Consider the following 17,136-nt stretch of genomic DNA (forward strand, 5'->3'; position numbering starts at 1 on the left):
ACCAAAGTCTTCATGAAGATAGTTTAGGAAGTCGTCCAATAATCAAGCTCAAAGGTACATAGCGCAGTTCTGCTACAGTCTGGTCCAACTAGTTGGTGCAGCAAGACTAAAAACAGCAAACCAAAACCTGGCTCCAGTGTGGCAAAAGGATATTACTTTTCCTTCCTCGTCCTTCCTCGTATTTAAAAGACTAAAAACCCCGCCACTGAGCCATCATCCACACAAACAGTATAAGGGAGGAGGGGAAAAAAAAAAACACAACAAAACAAACAAACCTCTCTCCCCTCTCAACGCAGTAGCTAGTTACATGAAACAGTATTTATATAACTTGAATTTGCACTTAAAAGTAGCATCAAGTGTGCTTTAAGTTGTGGTGACTATTTCAAGGATAATTACAGAAGAGTATATTAGAATATAACATGCATGGAAAAAATACATAATGAACCATGCAGGAATTTAGATGTGATATTGTGGAAGCTGCTATTCCACGCTGAAAACAATTCTCTCTGACAAATAGAGCAGCCTGATATAATTTAAATGCAGCATGGATGCTATACATTGGATAACAATGTTATAGGGACATGGAACCCTGGGCAGCCTGGTCTAGTGGAAAGTGTCCCTGCCCATGGCAGGGCCAGTGGAATGAGAAGGTCTTTTAGTTCCCTTCCAACCATTCTGTGATTCTGTGACAGTTTTATTATCAGAAGCAAGACTCTTAAATGTCAAGTCAAGGTGGCAAATTCTTAAGAAAAAACAAAAGAAGCCTGCTCAAATCAGATGGAAAAAGTGCATCTAAGAAGCGTGCAAGAAGTTAAAATCTTTATTATCCAGCGCTTAAGGACGAAATAACATACCTACCATTTTCTCAACCCTTTTCTTACTTCTCCTTTGAGATCTTCATTATCATAAATTGCATCAGCCCAAGCTCCTCCAAAATACCCTTACTGAAGCTTATCCTTTCCTATAAGCAATGGAATCTGCCGAAGTCATTAGTGGATCAACTGCATACAGCATGAATACTGAAAAAAAATACTTTAGATTTCAAAGTAAATATCTCACTGAGCAAAGAGGAAAAAACTATTTCTTTCTGGAAACAGCGTATTCAAGGAGGAACTTGGCAGATGCGTAAATGGAGCACGGTAGTATTGAAGATGTAGCTCCAGCTAGGACTCCCAACCCCAACTCAAAAGTCTGCTGGTGTTACTGTCTTCAAAACATAGATATTTAAACTGCTTGTAAATGGCCTCCTAAGCAACCAGCTTTCAAGGGCACTTTCACATTACTACAGTAATAGAGAACTAAAGTGTCTTTGTTTTCACGATTACTTTTAAGAAAAGATAAAAAAATACTATAAAACTGTTGTTGTTTCAACAGTTGTAATACAGAATAGGTTCGGGCATTAGTTAAAATGCTTGTGTATCTATTTTTAACCTTAATTTAATGTAGGCAACTCATACAGATTAACATCTGTTTTTTGATGATGCTTTTGCTCAGCCAAGTCTTAGATTCTCCCTAATTGGCAGATTTACACAATATGCACTTGGACAAGTCTCTCAGGCAACATGATACAATAAACAGGACACTGAACTAAGGGAACTGAAGAAGCTTGCGTATTCATCCCAACTGCATACTGGTATTTTTCATAATGTCAGCATACATCTAATGAGCTTTCTAAACTTGGTGACAAAATACGTATTTTAGGGTATCTATACAATACTTTCCACTGTGCTATAAAGGAAGAGGGCAGAATAAAGAAAATCTCTTCAATATTGAAAGTCTGCATTGGTAATTTACGAACATAAAAGAAATAAGTCTTCGCATGATAGTCTGAAAAACCTCCATGGCTTAAGAAAACTTGCAGCATGGTGATGTTAATTCTATTCATGACTCATCACCTCTAATTTGGATCTACTTTTTAATGGAAAAAGAATTAAGCATATTAATTCAAAGCAAACAAATGTATCACTTAAACATTGCCAAATGCTTCTATTGTTCACCAACACTGAAACACTTTTTGTGTGCTCTGGAAATAGATGCTCCCTCACAGAATAGTGTAATCCCTCAAACAGCAATTTTTCTGTGTTTGGTAAAATACAATTTAAGCAGTATGCTTTACCATAGTGAAATTCCATCTTATCAGCATTTATACTCACTTGGAAAAAAAGAATAAAGATTTAGCTTTACAACCAACCTTATTTCATAGGTTATTATACCAGCATACATGGCTAAGCATTAGAATAATAAATCTTTTTTAATTAGAAAACTGAAGAAACTGATTCTTCACAATCTGAAATCACATCACTACATTCTGCTCATGAGAACAAAGTTTACAGTCGTAAGTTGCACATAAAGGGTTTATTTTAAATGTTTTAAGGATAGAGTTACATCATAATTATAAAAATTACTTACAGAATTAAGTAACAGATTTAAAGTGTTTATACTTCTAAATGCAGAGAACAGGGAACTGTCTACATTGTTCAAAATAAAATAAAAATAATGAAACCAAGCTCTAAAGATGAAGTCATTACCTAATTTTAAAATGTGAACACGAAGACCTTTGAACTATACACATACCAAGAACCATCCAAATTGCACTAATGATGTAAAATACAAAAAGCACAGCATTTTCAAGGAACCAGAAACTGTTTTTAATGTAATTCTTTCCCCAGAAGCAACTAATCAATTCTATCTGAAGGTAACGCCTCCATTTTAAAATGATTTATTTAATGAAGGCATGCACCTGTTGCAATAAAAAGGGGTATCCCCAAAGTCTATTCCTATCTAGTTTAGGGTTTGGCACTCAAAAGAAAAATAAAAAATGTAGTGTTTTACTGATCAGTTGTGGTCCTATTTGTTCTTTAACAGGTTATGTGGTCCCTTCAAATGCTGTATGACACATACAACTGGAAAATTACCTTCCGTTGGCACTATGCTCGTCTCACCGGTGCATTTAATCCTACTAACAACCATTAAAACAGCACAATAAGCAAATTCACAAAAAACTGAACACAAAATAAAAACAGAACAAAACCAAAACCTAAACATTTTTAACATGCAACTTTAGTTTGTTACATTGAACGTTCTAACCCTCTAAGCATGCAAAAAAGGATGGTCTGCATTTAACTTTTTTTTTCCTTTTAGAAAGTTTTACATGGCAGCCTGACACCACGCACACACACACACACAATATACAACAATACTACAGCAGGTAAATGTGAAAGGCCAATAACTTCTATACAAAGATCCATGGCCTGTGCCATCACAAGCCCTATGTAATTTTGGAAAGTAATGTTGAACCCCTAGAACAAGGAACCAACATTTAGTTACCAGGGTAACGCAAGCACTGCATGCAGATCTGAAACATGAGCCTAAAACAAAGCCCAAAGCAGATGGGCAGGGAGTGGAATTAGTCTCAAGCCTCAAAAAGGTGGTTTAAGCTAACAAAAACAAAACAAAAAAAAAAAGGAAAAAAGATGAAAAGAAATACCTACACAACAGACAATGGGGACATCTGAAAACAACCATAAAATTTACAGTTTATAGATTATACTCTAATTGGCATAATATGTGGTGTATTAAAGTGGCTTGCAGAAAACCCACAAATGCAAGCCTAATGCTAAAAATGTTCCAGTAGACCTAAACCTCAGACATTTCAAACCAAACCTCATATTCCTCAGATGTATAGCCCCAAATTCAGTGTACTAGGTTATTTGTGTGTCTTGTGTATAATCAATACGCTCACTCATTCTTGTGCCACAAATATCAACTTGGGCTCATGGAGCCAGGCTCAGCTTTGAGATTTACATGCAGGACTCTTAAGAGTCAATAGAAAACACATAACAGATCTGCAGGATGAAAACACTGTATTGCAAATCTGCTCACTTTGTTCAAAACACAAGGAACATTTACGACTTGGGTACTCAGAATTAAGGACTGCATTGAGAAGCTATTCACTGAAATACAATAGCCTGCCTTTGGTTGCCCATGATGAAATACTGGACATAATGCAATATAGTAGCAATGGACAAAGAATTAAGGTATCATATTTATATGGTGAGTATTTATTACCATTCAACAGCATAATGAGGCACAAGCCTTAAGGCCAAAATATGAAATCAGGCAAAAAAATGGACAGAAAGGGGCTTAAACCACTGAGTCTTCGGTATCAAGAATACCCACAGTTGAGGTCATACAGACCTATGTTCTCTGATTAACAGCACCTCTCCTGCATCCTTCCACTAATGGCATAAGGGTGGATATCAGTGTATTCGTTCCTTCCATCAGCAGTGCTGATCTTCACAAACTGCATTTCTGTGAAGCAGTTCTTTGAAACTTGCAGAGCTCTGCCTTAATGTAACATGACAATTTTGTTGCTGTGCTGATCGTTGTTACCATTCTGATACTTTCAAAAGCTGCCACACTTAAACAAAAGAAACAAAAAAAAAACAAAAAAAAAACAACCTTAATCTTCATTTACAACTATCTTGCAAGATTAAAACCGTGAAAGGATTTTGCTGTTGTGGGCTGCTATTTACATCCACAATCTAATGCAGATGACTGAACCACTGAGACTGCCTATAGCTTCCATTAGATAGTACACCACTGGCATGCAGAACTCTAGTGTTCATAGAATGAAATTCACGTTAACAGCATACCTCAAAGCAAGTACAATGTACACCACAAAAGGCAACAGGTTTAAGCTGTAGATTTGTCCGGACACTCCTTATGTGGGAAAGCCAGAAAAAGAATAAGTTGGGAAGATGCCTTCTTAAAACAAAATGGTTAGAAACAAACAAACAAAAAGAAATCAAACAAACGACAACCAAAAAAGGAATGCAACAGACTGAGCAGAAGGCAAATGGCTCTCCTTCTCTAAAGTTGTCTTCAATTAAAAAAAATTACTCCCGCCTCTCCCCCCCCCCCCCCCCTTTGAGATTGTATTTACCATGTAAAATATTAGCTACTGTTAGGCATCTAAGTCCACACACAAACATTCAGGTTGCTAGGTTTTGATATTAAATGAGACTACTGATTGCCAATGCGTAGTCTAAAGTCTTCTGAAGTAGCATACATACTGCTAAACTTGTGGCACCAAGCACTTGGGTTTTGCTAAGAAGTGTATATAACAAACAAATACAGAAATACAACATTTAGGATTGAAGGCAGCCTTGTTGCATGTATTTTACTGGTTCCTACAACTTGTAAATATGGGCCATTAACCTGCATTTTCTAATTAACTGGTTATACAGATTAAATATACTTTTATACTTTAAAGCCTTTTCACTGAAAGGTGCATAAGTCAAACACTTGATATCCTACTGCCCTGTAACTACTGAAAATGCACAAGTATTTCCACGTACTGCAATTCTTAAAAAGCTGAATTTGAAATAAAGTGTAGAAACACAGCAGATCGGTGTTACTTGGGTTAGGCACTCCTTAACGCTGCACAAACTGTTCAAACTTTTCGGAAAAGTCAACTCTGTCCCAACCCTGAAAACAAGGACTGCCAGAAGCCAAGAAATTAAATTTAATGTTACAAAAGAAGGCATATCAAAATATCAAACTACACTTGCATGTGGCAGTTGAACAGGTGAGTGCAAGGTTGAAGAAAGTTAAAATCTATGAAAAATTTAGATTAATGATTACAATACTAGATCAACTTTACACAGCTTGAATTTGCAGCTGTTCTTTGCTTTTAACTCCCTCCTGCCCAGATATATTGACTTCCTTCAAGAAAAGGAGTTCTTACACAAAATGTGTCACGTTCACATACTTTTTTTTGTATTATTCAGAACAAAACAGTTTTGCTGGCAGAGATTGTGGGTTCGCAGGGACATTTAAGCTTTCATTAAACTGGAAAGCAGTCAAGTCTTTGTGTCTACAAATTTTACATTTAATAGTTCCACAAATTTGGCATAAGTTCACAATGATGTCTAGGATGTCTTCACCAAATCGTAGACATAAATATGGAAATCATCATCAAACTTGATGAAATAGACTGATGGTTTGGCTTCAACTTGATGAATGACCATGCCAGTCCTTTTTGAGCCATCTTCTTTGGCATATTCCACTTGTTTGCCTACCAGGCTGTCCACAACTTCACCTGGTTCCCGTTCTGCAGGAGGTGAATCATCTGTAACACAAAAATAGCGTAAGTTGGCAGGGATTGATGGTATTTCAGTATGGAAAACAATTGCAGAATCTTCTGCAAAACTGGTAAGAAACAATCAGAAGGCTTAAATACAGAGTATGCTGAAAATAAGCTTTGTTCAGACAAGCACTTAATAATTGTTAGGCTTCTAGAAACCATAGCATTCCCCCCTCCCCCCTTTCAATTTTATGAAGTCAAAAACAGCACTTTGATTAAAGGCGTAAATCTATCAACATGAAGATTTACACAGAAGTTACAGAAAATTTCTGTGGATAACTGAATTTAAGCCACCAGCAGAAGGCAACACGGTATCTATCTCATTAGCTGCCATATTAAACCTCCCTTCTCATTATTCAAAATTTGAATATATGCATGCCATTGCAACAAAAACACCACTAAGATGTCTAGTAAATATAACCTCCTTATTAAAAAGGGCTTTTGATCCCATGTTGGAATAGACGTCACTGGTAAAGTGTAACCATATTATTTGCTTGTCTAGCAAAACCTTCCCAGAAATATCCTTACATTTTCAGCAATGCCTATGCCAAATGTGGATGCAAAAAGGCATGAGTTATTATATGCCAATGGGGGTTGGTTACAAGGCAATTACAGAACAAACGTGATAAGCAGTAAAAGCACCATACTTGAGAATCGGAAGCTAACCACATCAAAACACACTTATTTCTCAGTTTGTCTTTTTTTTTGAATACACTTAGCTCAACTTGTGTTTTGCGTTCCAGTGAGGAATTTTCTTAGTAATGGTCTGACCTGCTGTGGCTTTTATTCTGGAAATCCTAAGCCTCTAAAATAATCTTTGTTCGTGCTTGAGTTGAGAACCCCTTACAGATTTTATCTGTTTTCTTTTCAATTCTGTGAGTTGTGAAAGAACTCCCAAATGAGTGAATGGATTGGCTTGATGCAGTTACACATAGATTCTTCCCCAAACTTACGAACTTTCTCTGCAAGTCTTTATTTCAGATTCTCTATAAATGCATCATCATACATAGTTATCATCCTCTTAATATCAGCTTTACGTAAAGAGTCTTTGTTAGGCTAAGTTCAAGCTTAACACATTTTAATTTAGAAAGAATTATGCAATGTTGATCAAGTTTTAGTGTAAGATCCAGAAATGCATTTTCCCCTAAAAAAAAGTCCTGAAACGAATTACACTGGAGGGGAAAAAAATCCCCTGGAAGTTTTAGTTACAGTACTATGGAAAGCTCTACCAAACTAACATAAGTACTTCCGGGTAGCTTAAAATCTGATTTGAAAAATACTACTGGTAATATCCAATCATTGATGTAAGGACACAAATCGATCTATCTGGAAAACATCCAGATTCACAGAAGGTAGCATATATTTGAAGGGTTTTGGAAAGAGTCAAGCAGTGGACAGGTGCTTGCCTTATCTATTTAGGAATAGGAAGGTCACTTTTTTCATTAATATATGTGGCTTACACTTTACAAGCGGCAGATATATTGCTTTTGTTAGGGTTGGGGAACAACTTCTAAATAAACGATTACTGCAGACAATGAACAAATAAATGCCACTTGTTTATTTAGTCAGCAGACTGCATGTTATCAGTAGTATGTACAGCTGAAGGATTCACCAAATCAGTTTTAACTAATACTTATATAGAGCACTATATAGCCTTCCACTAGTTCCCAATTATTAATTTACTTTGAAACCCAAAATCATTTGTCAGGGAATTGTTTTAGGTACATGGGAGAAATAAATCTCTTCTCTTTTTTATACTGGCTATCCAAATCTTTTGAACAATATTCATTCTGTGAAAATCCTTCTACGTAACTAGGAAAAACAAAAAAAATTTTCACTTCAAAATACAAGGAAAAAATATCCCTCTAATCTACTGAACTACTTTTCTTGCTAGTGTATTGCAATGTGTTAGACAAAACAAGTTTTCAGAAGGTTAGTGCTTCTTTCTTTACTGAAAGTTTTCCCACACTGAAGACACCTATCACAACTAAATTAATCTGATTATACTAACAGGCCCCAAAATATTATTCCTATAAGAACTAGTTCAGAAATGCAAATCAAGAGCCATCTCTACGGTCTGTGATACTTCTTACTATACAACAGTGAAAAGCTTTTCGCTTGCCAGTTTCTATTAAAAAATCCAGAGTAGATATTTTCAGCAGAATTAGGAATACATACGGAAAATGGCTTTCTTTTACTACTACTTCTGCTGATTAAAGTAAAATATGCCAACAGCTAACACAGATGATCTTGGTTACGTTGTTATCTTGGTTAGCTCTCATATTATACTTTTTTTTAAAAAGGGATGAACAAACAAGATCGTGTCCAAAAAAACCTCTCATGTCCATAAATAAATCATAGCCAAACATTAATATAAAAAGTTGTCACTTTCTAATAGAAAAAATGTAACTGGCCTACTTACTGGAATCAGGCATAATGCGAAGGTCACCTTCTTTATAATCATCTAAAAGCTGGTACATGTACAAGACAGGATCTTTCTCATAGGTAATATAAAACCACGTGTTCATAATAGGAGCTCGAGCCAAGACCATCCCCCTCCATTCATCTTTTGAGCCATCCTCTGTCTCAAACATATGTTCGACAGCTTTGCCAATCATTGTGTCTGCCAGGTGGGCATCACTAATTCGAGATGAAGCTGAAATGACAGCATTTCGTAAGTACATTCAAAAAACAGTTTTTCAAGATTCATGAACAAGTTTGATTGGAAGCTATTCACTTAATATATAAAAAATACTGTCCATTCCAGAGAGTTTACTATTGAAGAAATGCAGAAGAATGTACAGTTGTTAAAATAATAAAAACATTGTACTGCCCAAGAACAAGTAATTACAATAAAAGGTAAAGGAAGAACAACTGAGGACACAGCAATGAAGACTCTTTGTATTTTAACTAGGTACTCGACAGGGAGAAGGGCAGGCAGCTGAGAAGAGTACCAAACAGAGCAGTTCTATTAAGTTTTTAATGAAAGTTTTGGGACTGCTTCTCCTCTAACACCACTCTAGAGACAACTCCTGATTGCTTTGCAGTCCTAAGAAACATCAGCTTAGTCCTTTCATGCGTTAGGAATTAACTAGGTTAAATACTGAACTCTTTTGTTTTTGTTTGAAAAAACTTGCAGTTTAATAATCCAATACTAACTGTGAAATTTAATAAGTAATGTTATTAATCAAGTTATTTTATTCTGCATACGCTTACTCCTGTTATTAGAAATACTTAGGGGAAGTACATTAGAAAAAATATCACTATCAGACACACAGAGCAGATGATATAACCAAAATGTCTTACATTTCAAATTTTAACAGAAATACCAAAGTTAACTTTTCACAAACTTGCTAAGTGTAAGACTCTAAACAAAAACTATAGGATGTATTACATATTATTTAAAGACAAAAGATCTCACTGTACTCGCTGGTATCATCAAATCGTCGTGAAACCAAGAAAATTTAAATAGAACATTTAGATTACCTGCCATGGGACAAAAATGCATTTGACTAATGTAATTTAAATAGTCAGATGTTATCTTGGAGATGGCATGAAATATTAGTAGAGAACATTTAATAATAAATGTCCGTTTATATATATCTAGGAAAAAAAATAACACTTACCAACTCTGTCTGGAAGGACTTCAAGTGCTGAAACTCTTTCATCCTTGTGCAGTTCTAGTCCATACACACAATCAAATCCATCATACTTTATAAGATAAAGAGAGGGATTTACAGGAACTTGATCGAGAACTGTGCCCTTCCATTGTGTTACAGGTCCACTCCCTTCTTTCCATCCATGCTGTATTCTGCAGCCTACAATGTTTCTTCGTGGCTGAGAAATAGGTTTGCTTGGTCCCACATTGTTTCTATGCTTTCTGTACACAGATACAAACATAATATTAAACAAGTACATATCCAAAATTCTATTCCAGACAACAAGTGTATACTTTGTTTTAGGAAGATAACAAAGCATATCATACTATTGGAAAAAAATTGAAAAGTAGTGGAACACACCTGACATGCTTTAGAAGGTCAGTTTCATAAGTGTCCTTTCTAAAACTGGTTTGCTTAAGAACTAAGTTGCAACACTGAATGTAAAACTCACCTGAACAGGTCTCAAAGCACAAAGTTACCTGACAGTCTTACAACTTTACTAACTCGTTGCTTTCTCTGTGGAATAGTATTCCCTTATCCTAGGGGAAGAAATTGGTGGAAATATAACTGGTGGTTGACTAGAATTCTTCCATGGCTTTTTTTTTTTTCCCTCCCGTCACTTGTGGTTTCAATTCAGGTTCCTTTTGCACTTAAATATATTTATAACTCCAAGACATGTCAGAAACAACATTCCTCTAGCATTCCTTTTTATTGCAACACAAGAAAAATGATATGAAATAGTAATAGCAATAGAGGCGATACTCTTTAACACAGCAGAATGATTCAATATATTTTTCTATTTTTCCTTTGTATTTTCATGGAATTTTCATAGCAATTTCTTCTGTTGAGTATCACTTGTTCTGATCAGTGGGCATGTAAGCTGGCTTGAAATTTCAAACCACGGAAAGCTTTATACAAAGCTTTATTCTATGCTGTTATTAAAAACATTAACTGACAGTTTGGAAAACAAATAGAAGCATCTGAACAATGTAACAGCATACAGGTGATAAAAAAATAGTATTATTTCTATTTTAGCATGTTACAATACAGACTTTAATTCCTAAAATGATTATTTAGAGGGTTGACTTATCAAAATTCTTGTGAATGTCAACCAGTTCTAAAACAAGTTTTTGAATTAGTTACTACTAGTACAACACTTCATTTAAATGGCAGTCAAATATGCACACCACCAGCATTCTTAAAAGCAAATGTGAAGAATGAAAACCAATTGCAAAAAAAGTTAAAAAAAATATTGCTCCCTAGATTAGAGACAGTAACCAAAGATAAGTCTCTATAAATGACAAAAGCTCACAGAACATCACATGTATGATATAAATCCAAAAAAGACCAGAAACAGTCATAACAGTGAAGTCTCACAGACAGTCTTACAGAGTAATGCACTCACCATATGAAATTAGAATGCATATTTAGAATGCATAGAAATCATAACTTTATCAAAAACAAGACGTATCATTTTTTTTTTATCAGCTTGTCCCACCTCCAGAGAAATTTCTTAGCAGGAAGTTCCACAGTATTTGTCAAAATTCCTCTTTGTGATAATTTGATTTTTTCAGCAGGATAACCATATTGTGTTTGTACTCCTAACTTTGAGAGCACAAATTATTATAATCTCTTCCAGTTAACTAACACCTTTCCATGAAGTTGGTTATAATTTTATGCAGAAAGTAGAACACATTTTCAAATTCCTTTTTTTTTCTTGTGACAGTAATACTTTACTATGACCAAATGAAAGAACTAGTTCTCGTCATAATAGAAATGAGTTTGTTTTACACGCAACTAATTTACTTAGTTCTAATGAATCAGAGTTCTATTTTATGACAGAATAAAACAAACTAAAGGTTAAAAAAACAGCTCATTGAAAACTGACAATAATGTCAGTTTTTGACAGTCTATGTTGCCAATTATCTGATTGCTGAAAAGGGTAAATATACTGTTCAGATTTGACCTCACAGTTGATTTTACTTTCTGCCTGTAAAGCGTAACCCTCTTTAATGTTTAAACTGTAACAATTAAATGAGAAGCTTCACAGACATTTTAAAGAATATGACGTAAAAATGCTACAGAAGTGAGTTCAAACTGGTAACTACCTTTTAAAACATCTCAGAGAGCAAAAAGCATGACGAACACGATTGCTAGTCAAGCACCAGCCAGGTATACCTGCAGTTCAAGTTGTTTTTGAGGGCTGTCCTACTAACTGAACAGCCATTCTCCTTCGTTTGCAGTGGTTTTTAGTCTAACAAATGAGATCTTTAAACTAGTAAATTGACAAGAAAAATCTACTTTTTCTTGCATCTGAACATGTGGTAAGAAAGAGAGTATAGCTTCCTAACTGACAATAAGTAAAAGCTACCCGTGTATTTTCATACAAGAAAACAGTAGTCAACTCAAAACTTCTCAAGAGTACACTGTCTTGTTGATACACCAAGTAATACAAATGTGCTTAACCTTCTGAGATGCTATACCTGGAAGACCCGAAATGTTTTACTTCAATTTTATTAGAATTATCTTTAAAAATTCCACAAAGATTTCCTCAAAGTTTGAGATAACAGTTTTCTAGATATGTGAAACCAGAAAACAGCAAGTCCTGGAAATAGCTCTTGACACATCAAATATGTCCTCATCGTAAACAGCCCTTCAATCCCCAAGGGTTTCAGATCCTCTTCCTTATCTTGAAGGCATTATGCTGGTAAACAAAACCTTGTTATGTGAAAAGGTTTCATTATCAAAACCAGATAGTTTATAAAGTTACTAGAGACTACACAGGTAGAAAGAAACCTTCATAGCTTTTGAAGCTGTGTTTAGATGGTCCTTATACAAACTCATTTGGCAGCTGCCACCAAGAAACCAATGTAGTGCAGAATTACTTAGGACTGGTAGCAGAAAATCATTACTCCAGGGTTGTACTTAGAAGACAAATGGGCATTTACAAAAGGAGCATGGCAATTCCCACTAATCTGAAGTTGTCCATTTAGATATTTTATTTATTTATTTTTGTTGATGTTCATCTCAGAGAAACACCACAGGGTAGAACTAAGGAAAAAAAACAAAGGATGAAAGAAAGCCATAACTCAGAGTTTGCAAAAAAGGCACAACTGAAAAAAAAACTGGGAAGAAAACGCTAGAATAGTGTTGGAGCAGCACAGTAACAACAGTCAGCAAAATTTCAGTCTTTCATGGTGTAAAGTAGAAAAGCTATTAAAAATAGGACACAGACTTATTACAATTGTGACATTACTACAGACTACCACCAAAAGCAGAATGGCAAGAACTGTTATTATTTACTTTTCAAAATATTCAGACTATGAGGCACATCAGTTGAGGCAGAAGCGTTAAAGTATTTTCCATACTCCTTCAAAAGCCGTATTTCAGTTGCAAAATTCATCTTCTGATGCTGCGGGAGCCATGACTGCAAGTTAAAGTGGGCTCAGAAATTCAAAAGGCTAGGTTCATCGCTAATTAAACAGTAGGTACAACCTGTGCATCGAGGTCCTTGAATTGTCAACTACAAGAAATCTGGGCAGCATACGAATAAAGGATTATTTTTATATGTACTCTGGTACTCTTTCCTTACACAACAAAGGTGGAAAGATAATAAGATCTGAGAGACTACTGACTGATCTGACACCAATGAAGTCAGCTTCACATTCAGAGATCGTCACTACTCACTGACAGAGCATTTGGAAGAACTGTCCTTTTGTAACTGACCTATAGCCATGGGAACCCTTTCCAGAAGACTCAACAGTTAACTACCACTTAAGAGTTCAGAAGACTAACCTGTGCTGCTCATTTTATCACTTCCTTGATTACAGAATCATGCCCTCTTCTGTGCTCTCGGCTCCTCCCTCTGCCACAAACCTTCAGAAGCCTGTTAAAATCCCCCCCCCAAGGCCTTGAAGTGCCAGTAGGCTTGCTCCTCTTATTCTTTAAGTGAGGAATGTAAAAGTCACCTTAACTAAATCAACAACAAAGCATGCATTACTAACTCATGGTCTGCTCTAACAGCTCAGAGTAGTATCAGCATACATTTTTACAGTCTTTTGTATCCCACTAGCTTAAGGTAAACTACACATACAAACAATTCTCTACTTGTCTCTCATTCTCAGAGGAATCAGTTAGCAGCACATATCTCGGTTTGTTACACAAAACCTTTACTAAATGATTCAGAAACAATAGAACTAGGCTAAATTAACAAAGCTAAACTGGATGGTTAAGTTAAATGCCTCAAGATCATGTCATATAGCCTTTACGCTAAGAAATATGTAGCCTATTTAGGTATTTAAATAAGTGTATATCAACACAACAGTAAAGACAAATCTAGCCACCCTCAAGTACAAAAGGCAACCCACCTCTGATAGTCTTCCCATCATACACTCCTTTCTCTGAGCGGTTGAAAAAGAACAAGAGAAATTAAGTTTTAACCAACTCTACCTGCCTCTAGACAAATAAATGTTTCTGTTTGCCTTCTATGAAGATAGACAAGAATGGATAATGATGAGTTGGTGGAAGGGATTAGAGTAGTTTTACATCAGGTGTTGTCTCTGGGAAACAATTAACAATCAAATAAGTTAATCATAGAAAATGCACCTGCCAGGCAAATCGATTTGGATTGATGCATGTTCTATACCATCATTATAAGACTTTACACTTCAAATGTAACTAGTAACATTTTAATGAAGTTTTTAATAAGTTTTACGCTTAACCAGCCCAGATTTCTCCCACCAAAGATGCAGCCAGATACACCTCACTGTTAAATACTAAGATCAGTCATGTCTAGAGTACTACCTCTGTTTTCTCACAGCTACACACCAACATTCAGCTGCTGCTGCTATTTAAAAATGTTGTACAGGAAAGAATGCATGCCGTGAATGTATAGTATAAGCAGGTATCCTTCACACACAAATAGCAGCCTTCTCACAGAATTACTTCAGTATGTTCTTTATTTTATAAAAGTGAAAAATGCCCAGTTTCTGGCTTGCAAGTGCTTCTGATTTCCAAAGTAATTGTAAAATTCTATTCAAAAGACAATTTCAGAGTAACACTGAAAATGTTGTTTAAAGCTCCATTAGTGGATTATTCTTTGCTATGGCCCTAAACACACATACAGACTGAATACTATTCCATAAGATCTTCAGGAAAAAAGTGGCTAGAACAATACAGATATATTTCTAGAACAGACCTTCAAGTTACTGACAGCTATACTTTTGTAAAAATAATAACAACTTACTTGTGGGAAGTTCTTTTCTTCATCATGCTGGCAGAGACTCCTGCATGACCTACAACATAAATGATGAAATTATTGAAAAATAAAGCGTGTATACAGTGTCAAAGAAAGTGAGCTTATATAAGAGTTTTCCTTTTAAGTGCCAGAATGTAAACTATCCAAACACTTCACGTTGTGATCGATCAATCAACTCCCACAATGGGAGAAAGCACTGCAGAAGCAGACAAGAACTACAAGCTCATTAAGTCTGGGGAATGAGCTGACCACAATAGCTAGAAAGAAAGCTGAATTTAATACAACAGGGACCTGAATTGTGTTTGTTCTAGAAGAAAGGCCACAACAGTTGAGATCACCTCCCTACAACAGCTAAGAGAATCAACTGGCTGTGTAACTATTTGTCTTTGTGTTAATGCAAATGAATGTCTTTCTGAGTTAGCCAGACCAGGAGGGAAGTATACGTGTGGTTCAGCCTATAGAACACATAAAACAGCAATGAATGAAACATTATTAACAATTAACAAGCCTTTCATACTAACTAATACAGCAAAGATTCTGTTTGCGATTTTAGGCTGTGATGAGACTGAGTAATTAGAATGGCAATTAAAGCATGTTTATAAGAACTATTAATAAGAATTTTAAAAAAAGTAACAAAAGTTTGATTAGAAACTCAAGAGTAATTGAGACTTGACTACAACTAAAACTTTTTGACCATATCATTAGCTATCTCTTCTGCGTATGAGATGGATGTGAATGATTTATACTTAATATAACAAAACTTTTTATTAAAAATAAGGGGGTGTTTTATTAAAAACATAATTATTAAAAAATAAATCTGTTCTCACAATGGAACTTCATCATCAGAACACGAATACACATTCATGTAGTACATTATCATAGAATCATACAATGGTTTGGGTTGAAAGGGACCTTAAAGACCATCTAGTTCCACCCCATCTGACATGGGCAAGAACACCTACCACTAGACCATGTTGCTGCTCAAAGACCTATCCAACCTGGCCTGGAACACTTCCAGGGATGGGGCATCCACTACTTTGCAGTACTCCAGGTAGGGTCTCACAAGAGCAGAGCACGGGGGAGAATCACCTCCCTCACCCTGCTGGCCATGCAGCTTTTCATGCAGCCCAAGATACAGGTGGCTTTCTGGGCTGTAAGTGCACATTGCTGGCTCATGTTGAGCTTTTCGTCAGCCAGCATCCCTGGGCCGTTCTCCTTAGGTCTGCTCCCAATCCATTTTCCACCCAGACTGTGTTTGCACTTGGGATTGCCCTGGCCCAGATGTAGGACCTTGTACCTGGCCTTGTTGAACTTCAAGAGGTTTGCATGTGCCTACTTCTTGATCCTGTCCAGGTCCCTCTGGATAGCATCCCTTCCCTCCAATATGTTGGCTGCACCACTCAGCACAGTGTTGCCTGCAAACTTGCTGAGGGCGCACTCAATCCCACTGTCCATGTTACTGACAAAGATGTTACATAAAAACCATTCCTGATGCAGACCCCCAGGGGACACCACTCACCACTGGTCTCCACCTGGATACGCTGCTATCGACTGCAACTTTTTGGGTGCAGCAACCCAGACAATTTCTTATCCACAGAGTGGTCCAACCATCAAATTCATGTCTCTCCCCCATTTCAAAAAAAAAAAAAAAAAGGATACTGTGTGGGACAATATGAAATGCTTTGCACAAGTCCAGGTGGATGGCATCAGTTGCCCTTCCCTTATCCACTGTCGTAACCACATTGTAGAAGGTCACCAAATTTGTCAGGCATGATTTGTCCTTAGTGAAGCCATGCTGGCTCTCACCAGTCACCTCTCTGTTCTCCATGTGCATTAGCATTGTTTCCAGGAGGATATGTTTCACGATCCTGTGGGTCACAGAGATGAGACTGGCTGGCCTGTAGTTCCCCAGGTCTTCTTTTTTTTTCCCCTTTTTAACGGTTTACATTTCCCTTTTTCCAGCCACTGGGAACTTCTCCGGACTGCCATGACTTCTCAAATATTATGGACAGTGACTTAGCAACTTTATCTGTCAGTTCCCTCAGATGCCTCTCACTGGGATTGGGTCCAAT

General features: G+C 36.3%; 1 protein-coding gene across 4 annotated transcripts in view; it reads right to left on the reverse strand.

Annotated features, from left to right (window-relative positions):
- Nucleotides 1-2,336: 2,336 nt before the first annotated feature.
- The window catches only part of SPIN1 (spindlin 1), a 57,512-nt gene continuing 42,712 nt past the window's right edge, over nucleotides 2,337-17,136 (reverse strand). For all 4 annotated transcript variants that reach the window (XM_066989077.1, XM_066989076.1, XM_066989078.1 and 1 more), the window contains exons 3-6: nucleotides 15,053-15,101; nucleotides 9,775-10,028; nucleotides 8,571-8,804; nucleotides 2,337-6,133 (exon numbers count right to left, since the gene is read on the reverse strand). In XM_066989077.1, the coding sequence (XP_066845178.1) occupies nucleotides 5,934-6,133; nucleotides 8,571-8,804; nucleotides 9,775-10,028; nucleotides 15,053-15,101 (737 nt within the window). In that variant the 3' untranslated portion in view covers nucleotides 2,337-5,933. The remainder of the gene's footprint in view (nucleotides 6,134-8,570; nucleotides 8,805-9,774; nucleotides 10,029-15,052; nucleotides 15,102-17,136) is intronic.

The sequence above is a fragment of the Anser cygnoides genome, chromosome Z (assembly GCF_040182565.1).
Source record: "Anser cygnoides isolate HZ-2024a breed goose chromosome Z, Taihu_goose_T2T_genome, whole genome shotgun sequence".
In the NCBI taxonomy this organism is placed as follows: Eukaryota; Metazoa; Chordata; class Aves; order Anseriformes; family Anatidae; genus Anser; species Anser cygnoides.